General features: G+C 37.6%; 1 protein-coding gene across 2 annotated transcripts in view; it reads left to right on the top strand.

The window, feature by feature from the left end:
* The first annotated feature begins 5,699 nt into the window (after window positions 1-5,699).
* The window catches only part of LOC125782213 (guanine nucleotide-binding protein G(q) subunit alpha-like), a 37,625-nt gene continuing 24,247 nt past the window's right edge, over window positions 5,700-19,077 (top strand). Inside the window, exon 1 of one of the 2 annotated variants that reach the window (XM_049465631.1) lies at window positions 5,700-7,252. In XM_049465631.1, the coding sequence (XP_049321588.1) occupies window positions 7,117-7,252 (136 nt within the window). In that variant the 5' untranslated portion in view covers window positions 5,700-7,116. The remainder of the gene's footprint in view (window positions 7,253-19,077) is intronic. The other variant, XM_049465630.1, reaches the window with a different exon arrangement.

The following is a 19,077-nucleotide window of genomic DNA, read 5'->3' as shown; positions in this document are numbered from 1 at the left end:
GCTGGCCACTGTAACTGTGGAGAGATGAGTTATTGAAAAAGAAGAACTGGTGGTGTAGCTCAAAGCCACGGCACATGGTACAGTATGTTGGTAGTTCCTGCCAGCTCCGGGTCTGTGTGTGTGTGTGTGTCAACAGTGGCAGTATGGAAACTGTAAATATTAATAATATAGTAATAGAACTATGTACTGAATTTTAAATACTCTATATGTTTAAATTCTGGAATTAAAGATATAAAGGGCTCATATTACAGAAAACTACACTTTCCTGATTTTTTGCAGCCTAGCAGAAGCAATTTGGCTTCGCAAGGACTGGGTTTTTCAACAAGCTTCATTTCTGAAAGAACTTTATTATTAGTTTAGCTAATGTAATTTTAAGGTGTTTTTGTGTGTCTGCTTGAAACATGATGATTGTAAAGGGAAGCAGTGTGAAGACAGAACTGATTAAGTGATTTGAATGTGTTTGATAAATTCAGCTGTCTTGGTACAAAAATAGCTACCAATTGCTATCAGAAGCAATTTTACTTTATTTGGCCCTGTGTTTACAGCACACCCCTTACATTAGCTTGTTCCACTATATAAACGTAAATCTTTAACATTAGCACTGTGCTGGTCACCAGCCAGAATTGCTGTTAGCATCACTACAGCACCTTTAGTATCACTACAGAGCTATTAGCATTGCTACAGTGCTAACCACTGTTAGCATCGCTAATATGGTATTAGCATCACTCCAGCAGCGTTAGCCTCGGCCAGCATCTCTGTTATGACATAGAGCTTCACAAACGCACGGTCCCACTCAGCATTGCTACATCCCTTGTTGATCACAAGTCATGTTCAACCGTTCCCCTTATATCTAAAAACTAGTAACTACATATATGCTCTACATCTTAAGGCTCTGAAAGCACAGCTTTTTATTTTACTGTGTTAAACATGTAAACATTCAAAAAGTGTTAAAATGTGCCAAAACAGTCTATACACAGCAAATCTGCCCATGTTAAATTTAACACTGAGTACTGATTCAACCTGGGTTGACACAATTACAGTTTGCTGTGTATATATAGCAACTAATTTACAGAAACATTTCAAAAACATATATACAGCTCTAGAAAAAAGTAAACGACTACTTCAGTTTCTGATTCAGTTTCTCTGATTTTGCTCTTTATTGGTATATGTTTGAGTAAAATTAACATTTCTCCCAAATTCCAAATAAAAATATTGTCATTTATATTAGCATTTATTTGCAGAAAATAAGAAATGACCGAAATAACAAAAAAGATGCAGGGCTTTCAGACCTCAAATAATGCAGAAAACAAGTGCATATTCATAAAGTTTTAAGAGTTCAGAAATCAATATTTGGTGAAATAACCCTGGTTTTTAATCACAGTTTTCATGCATCTTGGCATGTTCTCCTCCACCAGTCTTACACAATGCTTTTGGATAACTTTATGCCACTCTTGCATAAATTCAAGCAGTTCAGCTTGATCTGCTGGCTTGTGATTATCCATCTTCCTCTTGATTATATTCCAGAGGTTTTCATTTTGGTAAAATCAACAAATTCATCATTTTTAAGTGGTCCTTTGTTTTTCTTCCAGAGCTGTTTATAGAGTAGAAGTCATGCTGATGTTTTTTTTTTTTTTTTTTACACTGCACTGCATTTTCAGTGCTGCACAATACACGGGCATTATGATCATGCAGTGTTATCTCAGGATCTGGGATGGGACCTATGTATGTTGTGAGGTGTTATCTTGTGAGTGAGTTTGAAGTAACAGAGTTTAAGTGAGGCCTGGTAGTGTGTGCTAGATGAATGGTACATTCACATGTGTATCAGGAATTCATTACTGAAGGCCTTACCATACATAGTGGACAGTATAGAGTGTGGTAATGATGATTATTGTGACCGGCAGCATCTGGCTTGGACTGTCCATTTAAACAGACAACACACACTTATATTGCAACATTCTTTATCTTCCGTGGGAAATGGCAAAAGTCATGGGACACAAAATTGCCATTTAGCATGTCAGTGAACAGGGCAGCTAGTCTGAAAAGACACTTACATACATCAGCCTTAAAAGCATATTAACATAAACACCCAGTTTTATTCTTTATTATGGGAAAGGTTGTGTTTAAAAATGACGGTTGACTCTCACATTATAACAAGTAGAACTGTTCTGTGTTGTGTAAAATAAAATAAAAATACTTAAACAGAGGCATTTTAATAAAGTACAGTATTCAAGTACAGTAGTGAAGTACATGTACTCCATTACTGTCCACCGGACCTTCAATAAACACTGTAGGTGATAATCCAACACTGGGGATTTTGCTGAGCACCACCATGAAAGGCTTGATAAACCGGTTTAGCTTGTGAGGACAAAAGATTGACATCCAGAAAGATGGGGAGAAAAAGGAGTGTCAAATACCAGCAGAGCCGCTCTGCTACTTTAAGCCCCACCCATTGCTGACAGGGGCATTCAATTGGTCACATACAGCATGTACGTATATTCCCTCCATATGAAAAAAGTGCCACCTTTTGTGATCATCCAGCATCAGTACCTGACCTCATCTGATGCTCTTGTTGCTGATTGCAATCAAATCCTCTCAGCAATGTTCCAATGTGTCATCAAGATTAAAGCCATTCTATTAGAGTAGGAGCATTAGGTAATAGGGGGACAAATGACCTATTAAATTATTTGCTCATTTATATATATTGTTGCTCTCAAAAAAAAAACTTTTTTAAAAATAGAAAAAAAACCCCACCAGATTTACAGTTTCTATAATGTAAAAAAGTAAAACCTTTAAAAAGGGGAGATACAAAGTTTTTGTGCTTTTCCATCATGACTGATGTCTCTAAAGTGTGAGATAACTGAAGGGATTTGAAGGAATAATAAAAGTTGTTAAGTATATAAGTGTTTTGTACCAAGATTGGATATTTTTTCTAATGGACTTTATCTCACGACTGAAATCTATCTGAATTACTAAGAATAATAAAAAAAAAACTGTAAGAATTTATGACAAACTTGTATTTGCCTTCTGTTAATATTATTATTTTGTCATTTTCTTACTAATGTCTATGCTCATGCTGTCTTCTATTGTAATTTCTGTGTCAGTTTAAAATATTTTTTTTTTTTGGAAAAAATATATATTGATGTGCTTTTATATTGAAGCAAGCCAAACACACCACAGCTTTCACTAACCCCCGCCCCTTAATTTACATTTTTGCAATTTAATTTAGCTATACAGATGTACAGGAGTAACAGAAGCTATTACTAATGTTTAAATATTAAAGTATAACCTATATATTATTAGTTATTTGGTAAAGCAGCTGTATGTAAGAATAAGTATTTTGGGCTCCTCTTACAGTTGGCAAGTGTAATTCACATTAACTCCACTGCAGTTTATACATATAAACAGCAATAAATATGTATTTGTTGACAAATGAAGAGATGAAGCAGCATTTGAAGTTAAAAATCAAGTGGACTGAGGATTTTATACAAATATAACTTGTATAAGTTCCATAGTACAGAAGCAGAATTCTGGTATTCTGAGACCTGTACTACCCATCTATATGTGCTACTAAGTGGCTATTCGCACATTTGTGTGTGGGAGAGAGGGAGAGGAACTGAACTTTGTGGAAACAGTGGTGGGTTATGGCTACAGTGACAGTAACAATGTGAGGAATTAGTTCAGATTCAGCTCAGTGAGGGTGTGATCATTAGCTAATGACGTGCTGAGCCGCAGGGGGAACATGAAACATAAGCTGAACACAACTATCACAGCAAGTCCGAAACACATACATCACGTCAGCTCAGCTGTACTTAAACTCAGCCTAATTAGTCCCAAACTTTTCCACCCGAAAACTATGATGAATTTATTGTTTAAAAATCCAGTCTGAAAAAATCAGCATTCATGTGTATTACTATTATTATTATTATTATTATTATTATTATTATTAAATGAATACAATTGAGTGTACAGTTACATGGACATTGTATAAGCCTTTACCTAGAAATATATTGGCAACATGTAGAATTACATTGTTTTTGATGGAGTTATACAAAAGAAAGAAAAGCTTGCGGGAGTTGCAGCTGAGATATATTTCCTCTGTGGTCTCAAATTGTTTGCCATGTTATACTGGAAACTTTGCGTCTATAAGTTAGAATATTATCAAAATGTCTAAGAAATTTATTTATTAGACAAAGGAACACATATTCATACATATATTAGAGTCTCCTATTCCCAATATTGAAACTGAGAGGGTTGCCAAACAGGTCCTATCCAATACCGCAAAGGAAAAGTCAAAAACATACTTCCAAAACTATTAAAGTTCAGGGCATGTCCAAAACTGATGAATGAATGTTCCTCTTTCACTTTTACTGCATATCAGCGAGATCTCAGAGAACATATTATGTATCTTCATATTGTGTATATAGGTAAACTATTTTAAACTGTATCAGTGTATACTACTGGTCAAAAGAACACCCCCATATTTTCCTTTTATTCCTTTTTTTTGCCATTTTTAGGTATAGTCAATAACTGGAAATAGGAAAAAATAATAATAATAAAATTACAAAATTATACAAACTGCCAGGACATTAAAGGAAAACAAATTAACTGAAAACTGAAATAAAATAATTTTAGTATTGTAAAATATTGTATTGGTTAGCAGATTACAGCTGGTAGGTAGCAAAAGAAATAAACTGAACTTTGGAAATCAATTAAAAAAAAATGTAAAGCCTTTGTTTGTAGTAAGCACTGCTGGAACAGATGGTGTTACTGCACTCTCTACTGCTGCATTTGCACACTTACACACAGCACATTCACACTTTCATCATAATCACTAGAAAAAGACACAGGAATACAGTACTGTTCTGTTTTCTATACCTTCGAATTATTATTATTATTATTACAATTAGGATGAACAAAAGATGGTCATCATTTTAGCTTTTCATTTACGAGAAACAATTATTTCATATCAAAGAGCCTTTTTCCAGTTCCAACTCATTTTTACTTAAATGAATACAAAGACCTGTTTAGGTATTCAGCTGTTTTTTTTAAAGTGTTCAATATTCTACACAAAACCACTGACTTTACTAAACAACCCTTAAAGAACTAATTTAGGAGTTAAAACAGTTAACACTGAAAATGAGCAAAACAGTAGCAAGTAAACTGTTTTAATATGCAAAACAAACCTTTCCTTTAGCAGAGGGGATTTATATAGTGCAAAAAACATTATTATTATCTGCTACATATAACTATCTATTATAGAAAAGAACCATTTAAAATGTGAAGAACAATTTAAGCTGCATTCTGTTTCTATCATATTGTTGCCTGTTCTATATATCATGTTCCTATCATTTCCCCCCTTTTTTTTACAGGTGCGCAGATTGTTTTAAATCCTATTTAACATAAAGGAGCTCCAGTGATTAGAGTCAATCTGCACCGCTGATTTGCTTTTTATGCAAAACCTATGCAGCCAATCACGTTTTTAACTCCTGAATATTTTATATCGCGTTTGAAACAGGTGAGGCCCTCCCACGACGTTTTGGAGATTTATGAATATTCAACGAGGAATGGGCGTTGTCCGTCCAATCGGATCTCAAGCTGCGCCGAGTGGCACGCCTCTTGAGTTAAAAGTCGCTTTTTCTCCGTTCTGATTGGCTGGGGAAGCTGTCAGTCACTCCTCGTTTACAGGGTTCGCAGTTCCACCACGGCGATAGACGCGATTCAGAGGCTATAACGGAGGCAGGGCTGTGATGAGCTAAGATTTGAAGATTTCTGCACGGGGTTTTCCCCCTCCGTTAATTAGCTAAATTAGAAGAAGCTTTTCTCTGATAGATTTGCGGTTTTTCTACGACACAGGATTGGGTCTTATTGGCGTATATTTGTTTTTTGGGTGCAGATGCGGTAGCTAGCTAGCTGGTTAGCCTGTGTGATTTTTTTTTTAGCTAGCCTGCTGCTGGCTGTATCTGGTTTGTATTGGAGCTGAAAGCAAATGTTTGCTAACGGCGCCTCCGCCCGCTGATCACCGCGGTAACGTTAGCTGCGGCGGTGGACGGAGCGGAGCGGCTAGCACGGGCGGCGTTGATTAGCTAATCTGCACTGTCATGTTTTACTCCGTTCTGTCGTTCTTCGCCATCTGTTGTTAACTGGTCGTTTAGCTAACCGTCTAGCGTGTCGGTTAGTTGGCTAGCTGATGGACAGTTTTGCGGGCGGTCTGTGTCACTACTCGGGCGCCGTTTGGTCTTGGTATTGGGGCGGTTAGCTAAGCTAGTTAGCACAACTTAGCACGGATGTCGTGGCAGGCAGGCTTGTCCCGTCCATACCGGGACTGAAGCTGCTTAGCTGGGCTTTGGGGCATCAAATCAACGGCGGGGGAGAAGTTAATTTCAGCCTGGGCGGTGGAGAGCAGGACTAGCTTGGTTAGCTAACGCTAAGCTATTTGCTTTCGATTTAATGAGCGACGGAGCGACAAGAGCTGCACCTTCACTACTAGCTATCCTTCGTGCTAGGTTGGCTAGCTAACTAGTTAACTAAACCAGATAGCTTAGGTAGCTAACTAGCTTACTAGCTAGCGATAGCTAAACACTGCATTGGTTTATCAGCTGGCTAGCTTGACACTACATTCGACCTAGGTTTGTTAGCTAACTAGCTAAGCTATCCAATAGATTGCTAAGCTAGCTAGTTAGCTATAACTATATGTATTAACTAGGTTACCCTTGCTAAAACGTATACGCTAGATACTTATTAACCTAGCTAGCGGTTTTACCTTCTCATTAGATAACTACTAAACAGCCAGGGCCCTAGCTGGCTAACGAATGCTTGCTAGCCAACAACTAACCAAGCTAACTATCTAGCTAAGTTTGCTAGCTAATTAACCAAAGGCCCTGCGGTTTATTCTCATTATTCTCAGATTCATATCGAAAGGCCTCTGAGGTCTAGCCTAATAGTACCACTAGCTAACTGGCTACAGCAGTTAGCTAGCTTTATTGTCAGAGTCCGCTTTTTTTCCCGTTTCGAAACAATCTGAAAAAGGGGGTGAGACCCTGTCAGAGCACAGTCTCCGTGTGTTTAAACAGAGGGAATTGTAGCTAACTAGATAGCTATCTTAAAAACACTACGGCGATGACACTGGAGTCCATGATGGCTTGCTGCCTGAGTGAGGAGGCCAAGGAGTCGAAAAGAATCAACGCTGAGATCGACAAGCAGCTTCGCAGAGACAAGCGAGATGCGAGGAGAGAGCTGAAGCTCCTGCTGCTGGGTAATGTAGTTCCCCGTGTGCTTATCCATCTTCTTTAACACATTTTAGGTTAGCTAAGATCGTGCCGATTTAAAGGAACAATATGTATTTAATGTTGTGTACTGGGTCAAAAAATGATCAGGATGTGTCTTCTGGTGCTAAGCAAACATGCTAAGTTTAGGCACTGGCATCTTTAGACAGCAGTACTTTAGCTAGTATGATGTCCTTTGAAATGTGGGTTGTGGAGCAGAACTGTCTTTGTTTTTGCCTCTCTTCCCACCCACTGCTAATTCACACTAGTCCTATTGCCACACCTGTGTTGCCAGATATGAAACACAATAACATTAATAACACAGAGTTTTGCATCCTATGAATTTCTGCATCTGTCTAAGAAGCTTCTTGACTAGAGAGAAAGGAAGAGAGTGAGACATGCTTAGAGCCCACCAGCACTACATGACACATGCTTAGCTAGCTTACTTTCTTTTCAAGGCATTCAGTTTTTTTATTTGGGTATAGTAACCCAGACTAGTGCAAGCTAAAGCAGTTATACTATAAAACATGTTACTGTGAACTGCTATCAGTCACATTGAAGGAGTAGACACACCACAGCTGTTTACTAATCTACCTCTGCAGCAATCAATATGACAAGAATATATGATACAAACTGAACCTTTAACTCTAGATTGACTCAGTGTAGCTACGAATATGAGAACACTGTACATGCCGTTGTTAAAGTTCTTTTACTAGTCTTGCACTAATTTGTGTAGGTTAAGTATCCTCAACCTGAGTAAGCATTAGTTTTTTTTTTGTTCCTATAAATGTTTATGTTCACTATTGCTGGCTTTATGCTTTGTTCACGTATCCAGATACAAAGTTTTGAAAAGTTAATTAGGCTGTTTTGATATAGATTCCAAGATATCGGGATAATCTGGAGCTGCCATACATGAAGCCAAGGTGACATGTCCTTTGGCAAATATTAGCCTGTTATTCAGTGGAACTGCCTTCTTTTTAGTGATGTTCTCCATGGGTAGAGGGATGCAAATATCTGCCTTTTTTGAGTGGTGAGTGTAAATCTCCCCAGCATATTGGGCTGTCGATAAGTGGAACCTCCTTCTTTAGACTGATTGCTTTCAGGTGACTGTGCCCAATTGGGAACATTGGCCGGATGGGCAGGCATTGAATGGATAGGCAATCTTTTTACAAATAATTGATGGTCTGGATATGTAACCTCTGAGATCCTTTGGGGTGGCTTCATGGTGTGGTCCAAAGCTAATCCAATATCAGTACAATGCAGCAGAACATGGCCCATAGCTAAATGTAGTCAAATCTTTACAGAAGTATTCCAACATCCATTTAAATTTTTCCTAGAAGAGTATGTATAGAATGTTACTGCAGCAAATCTCCGGATCTTTAATTTAAAATTAACAAAAAAAAAAACCCTCCCCTGGCCATAGTAGTAAATATTTTGCCTGGGGGGAGTTGTATTCCAGAGCCTGTCTGCTTTGGGTGCCACTAGCAACAAGTACACCTGTCATGTAGCATGAAAGCCTTGTTTAGATTCTGGCAAAACAGCTGCGAAACGCCACTTTCCCACCTTTACTTGCATTGTTTACTTTGGTTGTGCTTTGACTCTGAAAGCTTGTATGAATGGAGTTAGTATTTATGGTTCTGTTGAACCAAGGTGTTCACCGAGCTATGGAACAGAAGTTTGTGTCTCACCTGTGAACGTGCAGTTCCTTAACAATACAGTCATGCCGTGACTCCATGTGTGTTTGCACTGAGGTCTGTAGCAATCATGCAAATACTGAACTTGGAGACTTGTTTGATACTTAGATTGATATGTTGTTTGTGTTCATTGTTTTTATTCAATGTTTGAATTCAGTTTTGTAGGCTTTGTAACATACACAGGTTTAGGCGAACCAAGTGATATGTCATTCACAGTAGGGTCAACACTGACAAAAATGTAATTTTGATATGTTGGTGCACCAGAAAATTGTATAATACTTTCAGAAACTGAAACATGCTGGCAGCATCTTCAAATTAGACTAGGCCAAATATGCACCTTTAAAATTTACAGCACTTTGTTGTAGCATTGTAAACACATTTGTCTCTCCAAAACTCATTCAACAACCAAAGCTCCTCCCAGTGTGATCAAGCAAGCAGGCGAGTGGACGTGCATAGTCTGTCTCACACAGCATTCAGATTTCAGTCTGACTAACCAGAGATGCATTTGACTACCAAGCAAAAAATTGATGTGGTTAAAATCGTATCAGGAAACACTCCAGATACTTAAGTGTACAGGGTCTTATAAGGCCCTGTTAGTTGTGTGATGAGAAGAACACTGACAGAATTGGGGAAATTAGCTTAAATAATAATATAAAGGCAAAAATATCTGAACAGGCGATAAATGAGTACATTTTCTAAAGTAAAACTATTTTTTTTTAGTCCTAGTCTTTGGATTCTCAACAGTAAAGGACTTATTTTTGTATTTTATTTTGAATGAACAAATCCACTCAGTGTCACTGATAATGCATCACTCTATTCCTGTGTTGTTTCTATGACTTAATATGTACATTTCTAGCCTCCAAATACCCCAGATGTGTTTGAAATGCATCATGCACTTCTGAAGTTATGAAGTCTCATTTTATAATGCCCACCCCTTATCCATATCACTTCACTCTTATAAATAAAAATACTTTTAAATAGTTATTGTAGCAGTTCTGCAGAAAAGCCCCTTTTGTTTTATAAAGGCAATTTATATACGTGTAGGTTCTATTTTAGATGTTGTGAAAGATAAATAAATAAATAAACTTTCACTTTCAAACCTATATGTACAAAGTAGTGGTTATTCTATGGCTTTACTGAACTTGCTTACACCTTATCACTTCATACGAGTTGAATCTGAATTGTAACAATTATAACATTTTTACCACATGCATCTTGACTGGTCTGGTTTATCAGACTAAAATCAGATTGCTTTTTGTGATGTTTGGTTGTATTGAGAGTTGTTTTAAGTGGGATGGATGTGCTTACACTTTTATAACGTGCTTCAAATGCACATCAGACCACCTCCTGATGTGGTTTGTATGAGTTTTGGGTGTGTTTACACATTTATTGGTGGCTTGGTCTTCAAAATGCGTAAAGTAACCTGGTGTACAGGAATAAATGTGTGTTTTGATTCAGAAATGCAGTGAAAGTAATTGGCAAGGGATACTATGTGATGTTTAAGAATACTTATGGATGTAAGACTGTCTAGACACAGTGGTGTATGAGCTCCATAAAAGTGCAGTTTTTCAACTAGCATGCATCTCCAGTAAGTACAGACAGAACCTCGTAAAACACAAATTACTCTGTTAGTAGTCTTCCAATTATTCTGACTTTTAACTGAAGACTAACACACATTCATATTCTTTCAAAGTTAAGTTTAAATGAGGAGAAACACTTTAAAAGCACCCGATTAAAGGCTTAAATGCATATAAATAAGTGTCTGTTTCTTACAGTGAGAAGAACAGACAGTTGAAGAACTAAAAATATGCATTATCCCAGACGTCATCAATTCAGGTCCTGCACTCTTTGGTGATTTCCCTGCTGTGCTGGACATCAAGCCTCCGGGACCTGAATTGATGACCCCTGCATTAGCATTATGCAAGCTGCCAGTTTCATTAAGAAGGTACATCTTACATGATTCTTTTTTAAACTGAGTGAAAGTGACAGCCCTAAAGGAGTGACAACCCTTCCTGGCCTACTAAAAGAGGACAGAACGTGTCCGGCATGACCACTCAGGGACGCTTATGCTGTGTTCACACAGCAAGTAAAAGTGGCGCAAATCTGACTGAAATGTGCCTTTCGTTTGATTTGGGCAGGGACATCATCCCAATTATGTAACCTCACTTCCGTTCCACTGAAAACCTTCCACACTACTAGTGCTGCACAGTATGTAGTTTCAGCATCGATATCGCAATGTACACATGCAGTAGTCGCATTGCAGGAGATGCAATGATTTGTGCAATGTTAAGTTACATTTTTAAAAACGTCTTTGCAGCTTAATTGGAAAAATAAATTCACTGTGCTTATTTTGATTGACAGTATCTACCAGTTTAAAGATTATTTCTACCAGTATAATTTATTTTAATCCAGTCATTAAAGACAGCTTTCTTAACCGCATTAGATGGTTAATCACCTACCATTTTCTGCAACAAATGTTTCCGTGCCGGATCTCTCGGCTCGCTGCATGTGGGCGTGTCCGTGGCAGTTTTTAATTCAAGTAAATTCAAACAGAAATAGTCAATTATAAGTTTAATAATTTACATTTTTTAGTAAACATCACTTTAATCTACAGTTCTATAAATCCATATTCTGCCATTTTCAGGTTCTCTTCTGTGATTAAAAGGCAGGTGCTGTTTGTGTGTGAGGCTCGTATGTTTGTGAAGTCGCAGTCTGCTCTTCCCTGATTGGCTAAACGCAGACCGGCGGCCGGATTTATTTGAATAAAGTTGAGCTCTGCTAAACATTTTCTCCGGAGGGCGGGGCTGCATTCAATGCAATGCAACCCAGCATGCACCACGGCATGCGACAAATCTCTCCATTGAAATGAATGGGATACGTCGGGCTGAAGTGCTGTAAAATTTGTGAAAATTTTAATATGCAGTGTATATCGGAACAACAAAATAATGCAATGTAAATTTTCTGGGGGTTTTTTCCCCAAGATCATGCAGCCCTAATCACTGCTCTACTCCATTTTCTCTTCTACCCATAATTTTTTATGACAAAAAATTCAGGCTTAATTTGTCTGTTTAGACTGTTTAGAGTCTCTCTTTGTCTTGTATCAGTTTTAGTACCACATACAAAAAGTGGCCCCTATCAGAGAAAAAGTCATATTACACTGCCACACTAATAACACAAAAGATTAGGCCACTTTTAATGTTGAACATTGTCCTAAATGCCCTAGTCTCGGTTCCAGCTGTCTTTATCACACCTGAATAAAGTGTGCATTCTCTGTAGACTGATGAGTGATGTTCGCCACTATTGCTGGGGGAAATGGTCACACTGTAGCATTGAAATAGCTGGGTCTGTCGTTTAGACAAAAGAATCAGAAAATCAGATCAGAAAACGGCTTCATGTTCTTTTTCTCAGGCCTACAGTTTGTTTACATGACCGTATATGCAGTGGACTATTCTGACTGCAGTTTTTTTCTCTTCAGTTAAGGATCTAATTTAGGCCTGATGGCCTCAAGCTTATGATCTATGCATGATTTCTGTGCTCTGTGTTTTCTTTTGTGATTTCTATAGTGTTGCATAGAATTGCAGCATAGATGGCTAGTATAAATTCACATAGCGCTGTCGTCTTGTATTCCAAATTGGGGTCCCACAGAAGTCTAATTTGGATGGGATTAGTTTTGCACGTAACCGTTATGTTCTATTTGTCTGTGATTTTGGTCCCATCTGAGCCGTTGTCCCTCATGTAGACATGTTATAGTGTTGGACAATATGGCAAAATTTATATCACAATATATCTTAATTGCTGTCAATACAATAATCAGATATGGATATGAACAGTTTAAAGGCCACCGTATTAGGTGTATGTAATCTCTCACTGATAGAGCTGTGTGATATAGCAAAATATTAAATTACAGTATTTGCACAGTATTTGTATTGACTCGTAGATAAAATGCACCAGAAGTGGCAAATTATGTAAATATTCTATTCAAATACTACACCAGTTAAGATTTTGGACCATTTTAACAAGCTGTAAAAAACAGTTGCTTGTAAATTGGCATGTTTGTAAACAATTCCATCACTTCCTGTTAATAAAAGATGTTTCTTCATGTTTTTATAAATCAAATAATATTTTAGTGAAAATGTGTAAATTGAGAAGCCACTATGATTTCGTTTCCATTGTAAATTATTAGTATTATTTACATTCTTTGGTAAAATGACTTTTTCCACCATTCTCATTGTGAAGCGTTCCTCTGGGAAAGGGGTGTGGCCAGTGGAAGTCAGCAAGCAAAGACACTAAAAATGAATCAAAACGTGCGTGCACACACAAACACTACTGCATCTATCAAAGAGGACTCCAGGCCATGTAATAAGAATTTGGGAGCATCAGTCAGTATGTGTGGAAGTGTGCTTTAATCGATCAGAAGGAAGCTCTTTGTCAGGGTGTCTCGGTGTCATCACTTTGATTCTATTAGGCTGCTTTTATGCTGCTCTGACGAGTAAAACATTTTTTATATTTCCACCAGAGAGCGATGATTCTTTTTGATGCAGCAAAACTAGTGAGTCTAAATGTTTGTTTCCTTGTGATTTCTGCCAGAGTTACTATTCTAGCCGGGTGATACGGGTCACTTTATTTACTACCCACTGCTTGGTCCACTGTGGGTGGTAATGCCTTCTATGAAGTATTCTAGGTATGATACATGTAGGACCCTATGTATAGAGGGATATTACTTCTACCTGGCACCCACTATGAGGCCTTGCTCAAACTCGCTCAAGATAATTAATGTCCTCTTGCTATAAGCATGCTGGCCAGTGTTCAACTTTACTCACAAGATATTACCTCACAACTTTTACTGATGTTGGTGTTCTCAAGTCATACCCTAATGTTAAACCTCATTATCAATTTACCTACTGCTATCCCATGACTTTTGGCCTGTCAGGGTTAGCCCACGCTAGTTGTCACATTTATGGCGTTGGCTGACAATGTTAGCCAGTAGGGGTGGCCTATATCGTATCGTACACAGTAATATCGCCATCATTTTTGAATATCATGATCGATATTATACCCTGAAATATCGTGCCATATCACCAGCCCTATCTATCAAATCAGGGTAGTACTTTTTTTTGCTGTTTTTAGCAAAAGAAAAATTTACGTTGTTTTAATTTCCTATTATATATCTACTAGAGACAGATAATATCTGTCCAGCATCATTTATTTTACTTTAATCCTGGATATATGGAGATACTTGGAGTGCATTATTGGTATCATGACATTCTGGATCATTGACTTCTGTTACAAATCTGATCAAATTCTTGTATTTTTTTAATATCTCAGTGAGGGGTGTGCCATATCAAATCGTATGCAATAATAAAATGTTACATTTTTATTTGCTGTAGTGTAATCTTAAAAAATAATGTTTTGTGTTAATAATTCAGTGTTTTGTCATATCGCCATAAGTATTGTTATTGTGAAAATATGATGAAATATTGTGATATTGTTTTAGGGCCATATTGCCCACCCCTATTATCCAGACAGAGTCTTGCCTTTGAATTAATGCTGATTCACATGTATCTGAATGTAGTCAAATCACTTATCTGTTATCAGTGTTTATTACAGCTAATGTCACAAAGCATTGTGTCTGGATCAAGTATTTTATTGGTGTGTGGTGGTGTGCTTTCCCAGTTGGGAAATTAATCCTGTTCTGCCATAGAGAAGGCAGTGTTATGCACTGCATTAAACCAACCTCCATGATGACATTTTTTTTTTCTTTTTAACTTTTTAACTTTAAAATATCACCATTATTGTTGATGTTGTGCTTAAGGTTACATCACGAGGCTGAAACTGACATCACAGTATATTCTATTAGGAGAGTAAACTATATAAAAACCTACACTGAATTTAAGTGCATTTCCAAGCAATTAATTTGTGAAATTTTCCCTGGACTCCAACCCCTAAAAAGGTAATAAATTCCTTGGAAATGCACTTAAATTCAGATGCTGAAATATCTCTGAACATAAGGGATTTTAGTCAAACCAACATTGAATGGACTTGAGCTTTGGGCTGAAACTACTTTGTGTGTAAGATGTGGAAATGGAATCTGGATTGGTAGTTACTTGTGTTAAAGCTACGGTCAGTTTATATTGGATCGGATTGGTACCATCTCTAAATTTGAAGCAGTTCTATTAGTCCATTAGACATCAAAATCTGACCTGATGTAAACAACAACCACATTTACATAATGGCATAGAAATGTGAAAGAAAAAAAAGTTAAAAATGAGATACTTTGCGTGACAGAGGCCGTGTGGTTTCTAATAACCGTGATGTATCCAAATCCGTTGTTTCTTGTGTCTAACCTCATGTTTGACACATCCTGTCTTCTCCTTTTCTCAGACACTGTGTTTTGTGTGTGTGTGCGAGCGTTCTTGTGCAGTGAAAGAGCCTACAGTGAGAGAATGAGGTCGAGCTGAATGTGTGTGTGTGTGTGTGTGTATGTGTGTGTGTGTGTGTGTGTGTATGTGAGAGAGGGAGAGAAAGAGAGAAAGTGTGTGTTGGCGTTCTCCACTGGAGAGACCTGAGCCGAGGGCAGCAGCTCTCCATATCGGCCCACGCTGCTGCTGCTGCTGCTGCTGCAGCACACACAAACGCATGCTGTTGCTGTGTCACATGATCCGCATGAAGTGAAAGAGAGGGAGGGAGGTTTGGTTGTACTCTCACTCAGAGCTGTATTTAAAGGAATGTCCATCATTTACCACTTCATGCCAATCAGTGACGACTCTCCTCCATTCATTGTTATGGGGTCGTGAGGATGCATGGGTTTGTTTATAGTATATGGCAGACTTCCTCTGTCAGAGCCACTTTGTTGTGGGAGGTACAGTGGTGGGCAAATGTAGCATTAAAGCTCACTTATGCTCAGTGTTATATACTTCTAATTCTATCGGTGGAGACTTTTGTCTCTCTTAATCATCACAATATCCAGTGGTACATACAGTGTAGCCAATAGATCAAGAGAAACTTGATCATAACTAACATGCTCCAAGCCTGCTGAGACTGGCTGTTAACCTCACAGCTAAACCTCTCCAGCACTGCACAGGCCAGTGACTGTGTCTGTTAGCATCACAGTTTTAACCTGTCTTAGGTTGTGACTAGGGGTGGGCAATATGGCCCTAAAATAATATCACAATATTTCATGGTATTTTCGCGATAATGATACTCTTGCCGATATGACAATGAAAAAAAATTATTTAAAAAATACACTATACACTGCAAAAAATATATATATATATTACATACAATATAATATTACACACGCCTAAGTAAGATATTAAAAAATACAAGTATTTTATCAGATTTGTAACAGAAGTCAATGATCCAAAATGTCATGATAATAATAATAATAATAATAATAATGCACTTCAAATATCTCCATATATCCAGGAATAAAGTAAAATAAATAATACTGGTCAGATTTAATCTGTCTCTAGTAGATATATAATAGGAAATGGGATGGGTGATATGGCACGATATTTTAGGGTTTTATATCGTTTCTGATATTTAAATTTTTTTTACTATTATAGTGTACGATACGATATGGCACACCCCTAGTTGTGACCCCTATAGACATGACGCACACGATTAACATACATTAGCATTCCTAATTAGCATACATTAGTAATCCAGCTCAAAGTTTGCATAGCAGCTAACCTGCTACTACTTTAACCTGACCAGCTTTATTAAACAAAATTAAAATTGTACACCACATGCCTGTGTAATATCAATGTCAGAAAAATAAATCGCATTAATTTTAAATTTAGAACATATTTTGTGATACATTTTGGCCCACATAATATCCTTCAGTAATGGAACAACTGAGAAATGCAGTCTAAGTTTATTTTTAAAATGTCCGCTTTTCACCGTGCGTTGTGTTCAGGCACATTTAAAGAAGTAAAATGTGTGTTTACTTTTTTTAGTTTCAACTTTAAAGTGTTGTGTGGTTTTACTTAATAATGCAGCTTTGTGTTTGGTAGTTGCCACAACAGACCAGCAGATTGTCAGACAACACTTCCCCTGCTTATACATGGTAAACTCCAGCCAATATTTACCTGTTCAAGAAGTATTGGCTTACCCAGTCTACAATAGCTCTTGTTGGGTTGAGGATACTGGATGAGTCAGAGGTGTAAAAGTGAGTGTGTTTTCTTTGGCACACCCAGTCTGAGTCCGATTGTGTTCTTAAGGCAGTTGACAATCAAAAATGATTCCAGTATGTTCTAGTATTTGGCTTTCACTATGAAGACTAACGCACCTTTTCTACCAGTGCTTCGTTACTTTAGTTTAGGTCTAGATTAAGATGGTAATGCATAAAAACATATTGCTACATTGTTAATCAATTTTGTAATGATAAATGACAAATATCACAGTTTTCTTTTTAATATAAATCCTAAAACATACGAAATACTGGATGATATTTACATAGCAGCATTTAATGCCTATTCTGATGCATTTTGTCTTCATAAAAACATTGCAATGAAATTTGCAATCAACAGAATGTCTTTTAAATATTATAATACTTTTACCATATCTGCAAATGCGATAACTGTATGGTATCTACGTGGCTGGGCACATGCTTGTAAATGCAGCCGCTGACAGCCTGTTGAAAGCTGTGCACCTCAGTCAGGCAGTCTTGCACAGATATTTCCAGTTGTAGCCAAAATCACGCTATTAATCCCATAAAATGTACCTTTTTAAAAGGCCAATTAAATGCCAGATTAAAGGGCGGATTATTGTTGTTTTGCTGTTTTTGCGGGCGGGTGGGGGGGATTCGGTCGGTCGGTCCGTAATTCAGTTCACCCTGTCATGACGGCACACTTACACTTTCGCTTTCAGATATAGGTATCCCTAATATTTACAAATAGTATGTTTTGTGTAGTTCCACAGGGTTAGGATTTAGGGTTTATGAAACTAATGCTAATTTTAAAATTGTTTAAATCAGAGCATTTCAATTTACACACGCATCACTTTTTTTTTTTTTTTTTTTTTTTACATCAAACCACAGTATGGGGGGGGCATGTCGCCTCTGTGGCATCATTTACAACACCAATCACATACTTTTCACCACAGAATGATAAGGTGTGTGTAAATTTGCATGCAAGTGTATTGCTATGCAAACTCTCACCCTCATCATTTCCATGCGAAACCTCTTGCTGGGAAGAGACTCCTACGACCCATGTGCAAATGTGGGCAGTGGTTTGCTTTCTGTTCTTGGTGTTGAGTGTTAAAGTTTAGCAGAATATTAGGAGGATAGGATAGGATAGCGAATAACAAAAAACCCAAACTGCATTAGTGAGTTTAGGGATAATGGCACCAGCATCAGGATTTTGAAACCGGGCCCGAGGATGGAGAGACATTTTAATCAGCACTTAAATACTCCTTAAATTTTTTTTTTTCTTTTTTCCAGATATAGTGTTTTACTTAACAGCTATTTTCAAATTCTGTCTTTTCTACTGCAATGAGGTGCTGGTCAAGAACATGTATTTACTTAGTAGCTCTGCCTCGACAGGTCTGACCAATAATCAATAAGCATTTCATTGCACTTGTATATTCATATTCTTCGTATGGAAGCAAACCAAATCAAAGAGGAAAGTGCTTCAAGTTAACAATCTAAAGGTGTGAAAACCCCATAATCCCTGACTAAGAAACTGGCCCTTAGAGTTGTAGTAAAGTCTGTGGATGCATGCAATGTCTCCCTTAGTAGATAACCCTTTATGTTTTGCCTATATTGTCTTTTACTGTTAGCTTTAGCCTTGTAGCCTAGTTCATATTTTGTCCAGAAGCATCCTACCTCTCTGTATCCATGAATGGGCATTTTAACTGATCATCTTGTGGCCATAAAAGATACTTGCTTCCCTTATTATCCAGATGGGTGGAGCGGCGCTATCGAACACGAACCAAAATAGGCCTGACCATCAGAGTAAGTCCATTACGAGGCAAGGAATGCCGAAAATGCCCTTAAAACCAAGACTGGGTCATCTTGTTATGTGACTGGTATCTTCTGTTTCTGGTCATCAAGCTCTTTCCTCCCTCTTTGATGTGAGCCTGACAATTAAAAGCCCAGCCTGTTTTCCTGTCAGTCTCTG

The sequence above is a fragment of the Astyanax mexicanus genome, chromosome 16 (genome assembly GCF_023375975.1).
Source record: "Astyanax mexicanus isolate ESR-SI-001 chromosome 16, AstMex3_surface, whole genome shotgun sequence".
In the NCBI taxonomy this organism is placed as follows: domain Eukaryota; kingdom Metazoa; phylum Chordata; class Actinopteri; order Characiformes; family Acestrorhamphidae; genus Astyanax; species Astyanax mexicanus.
This window is presented reverse-complemented; position numbering and strand designations above follow the sequence as displayed.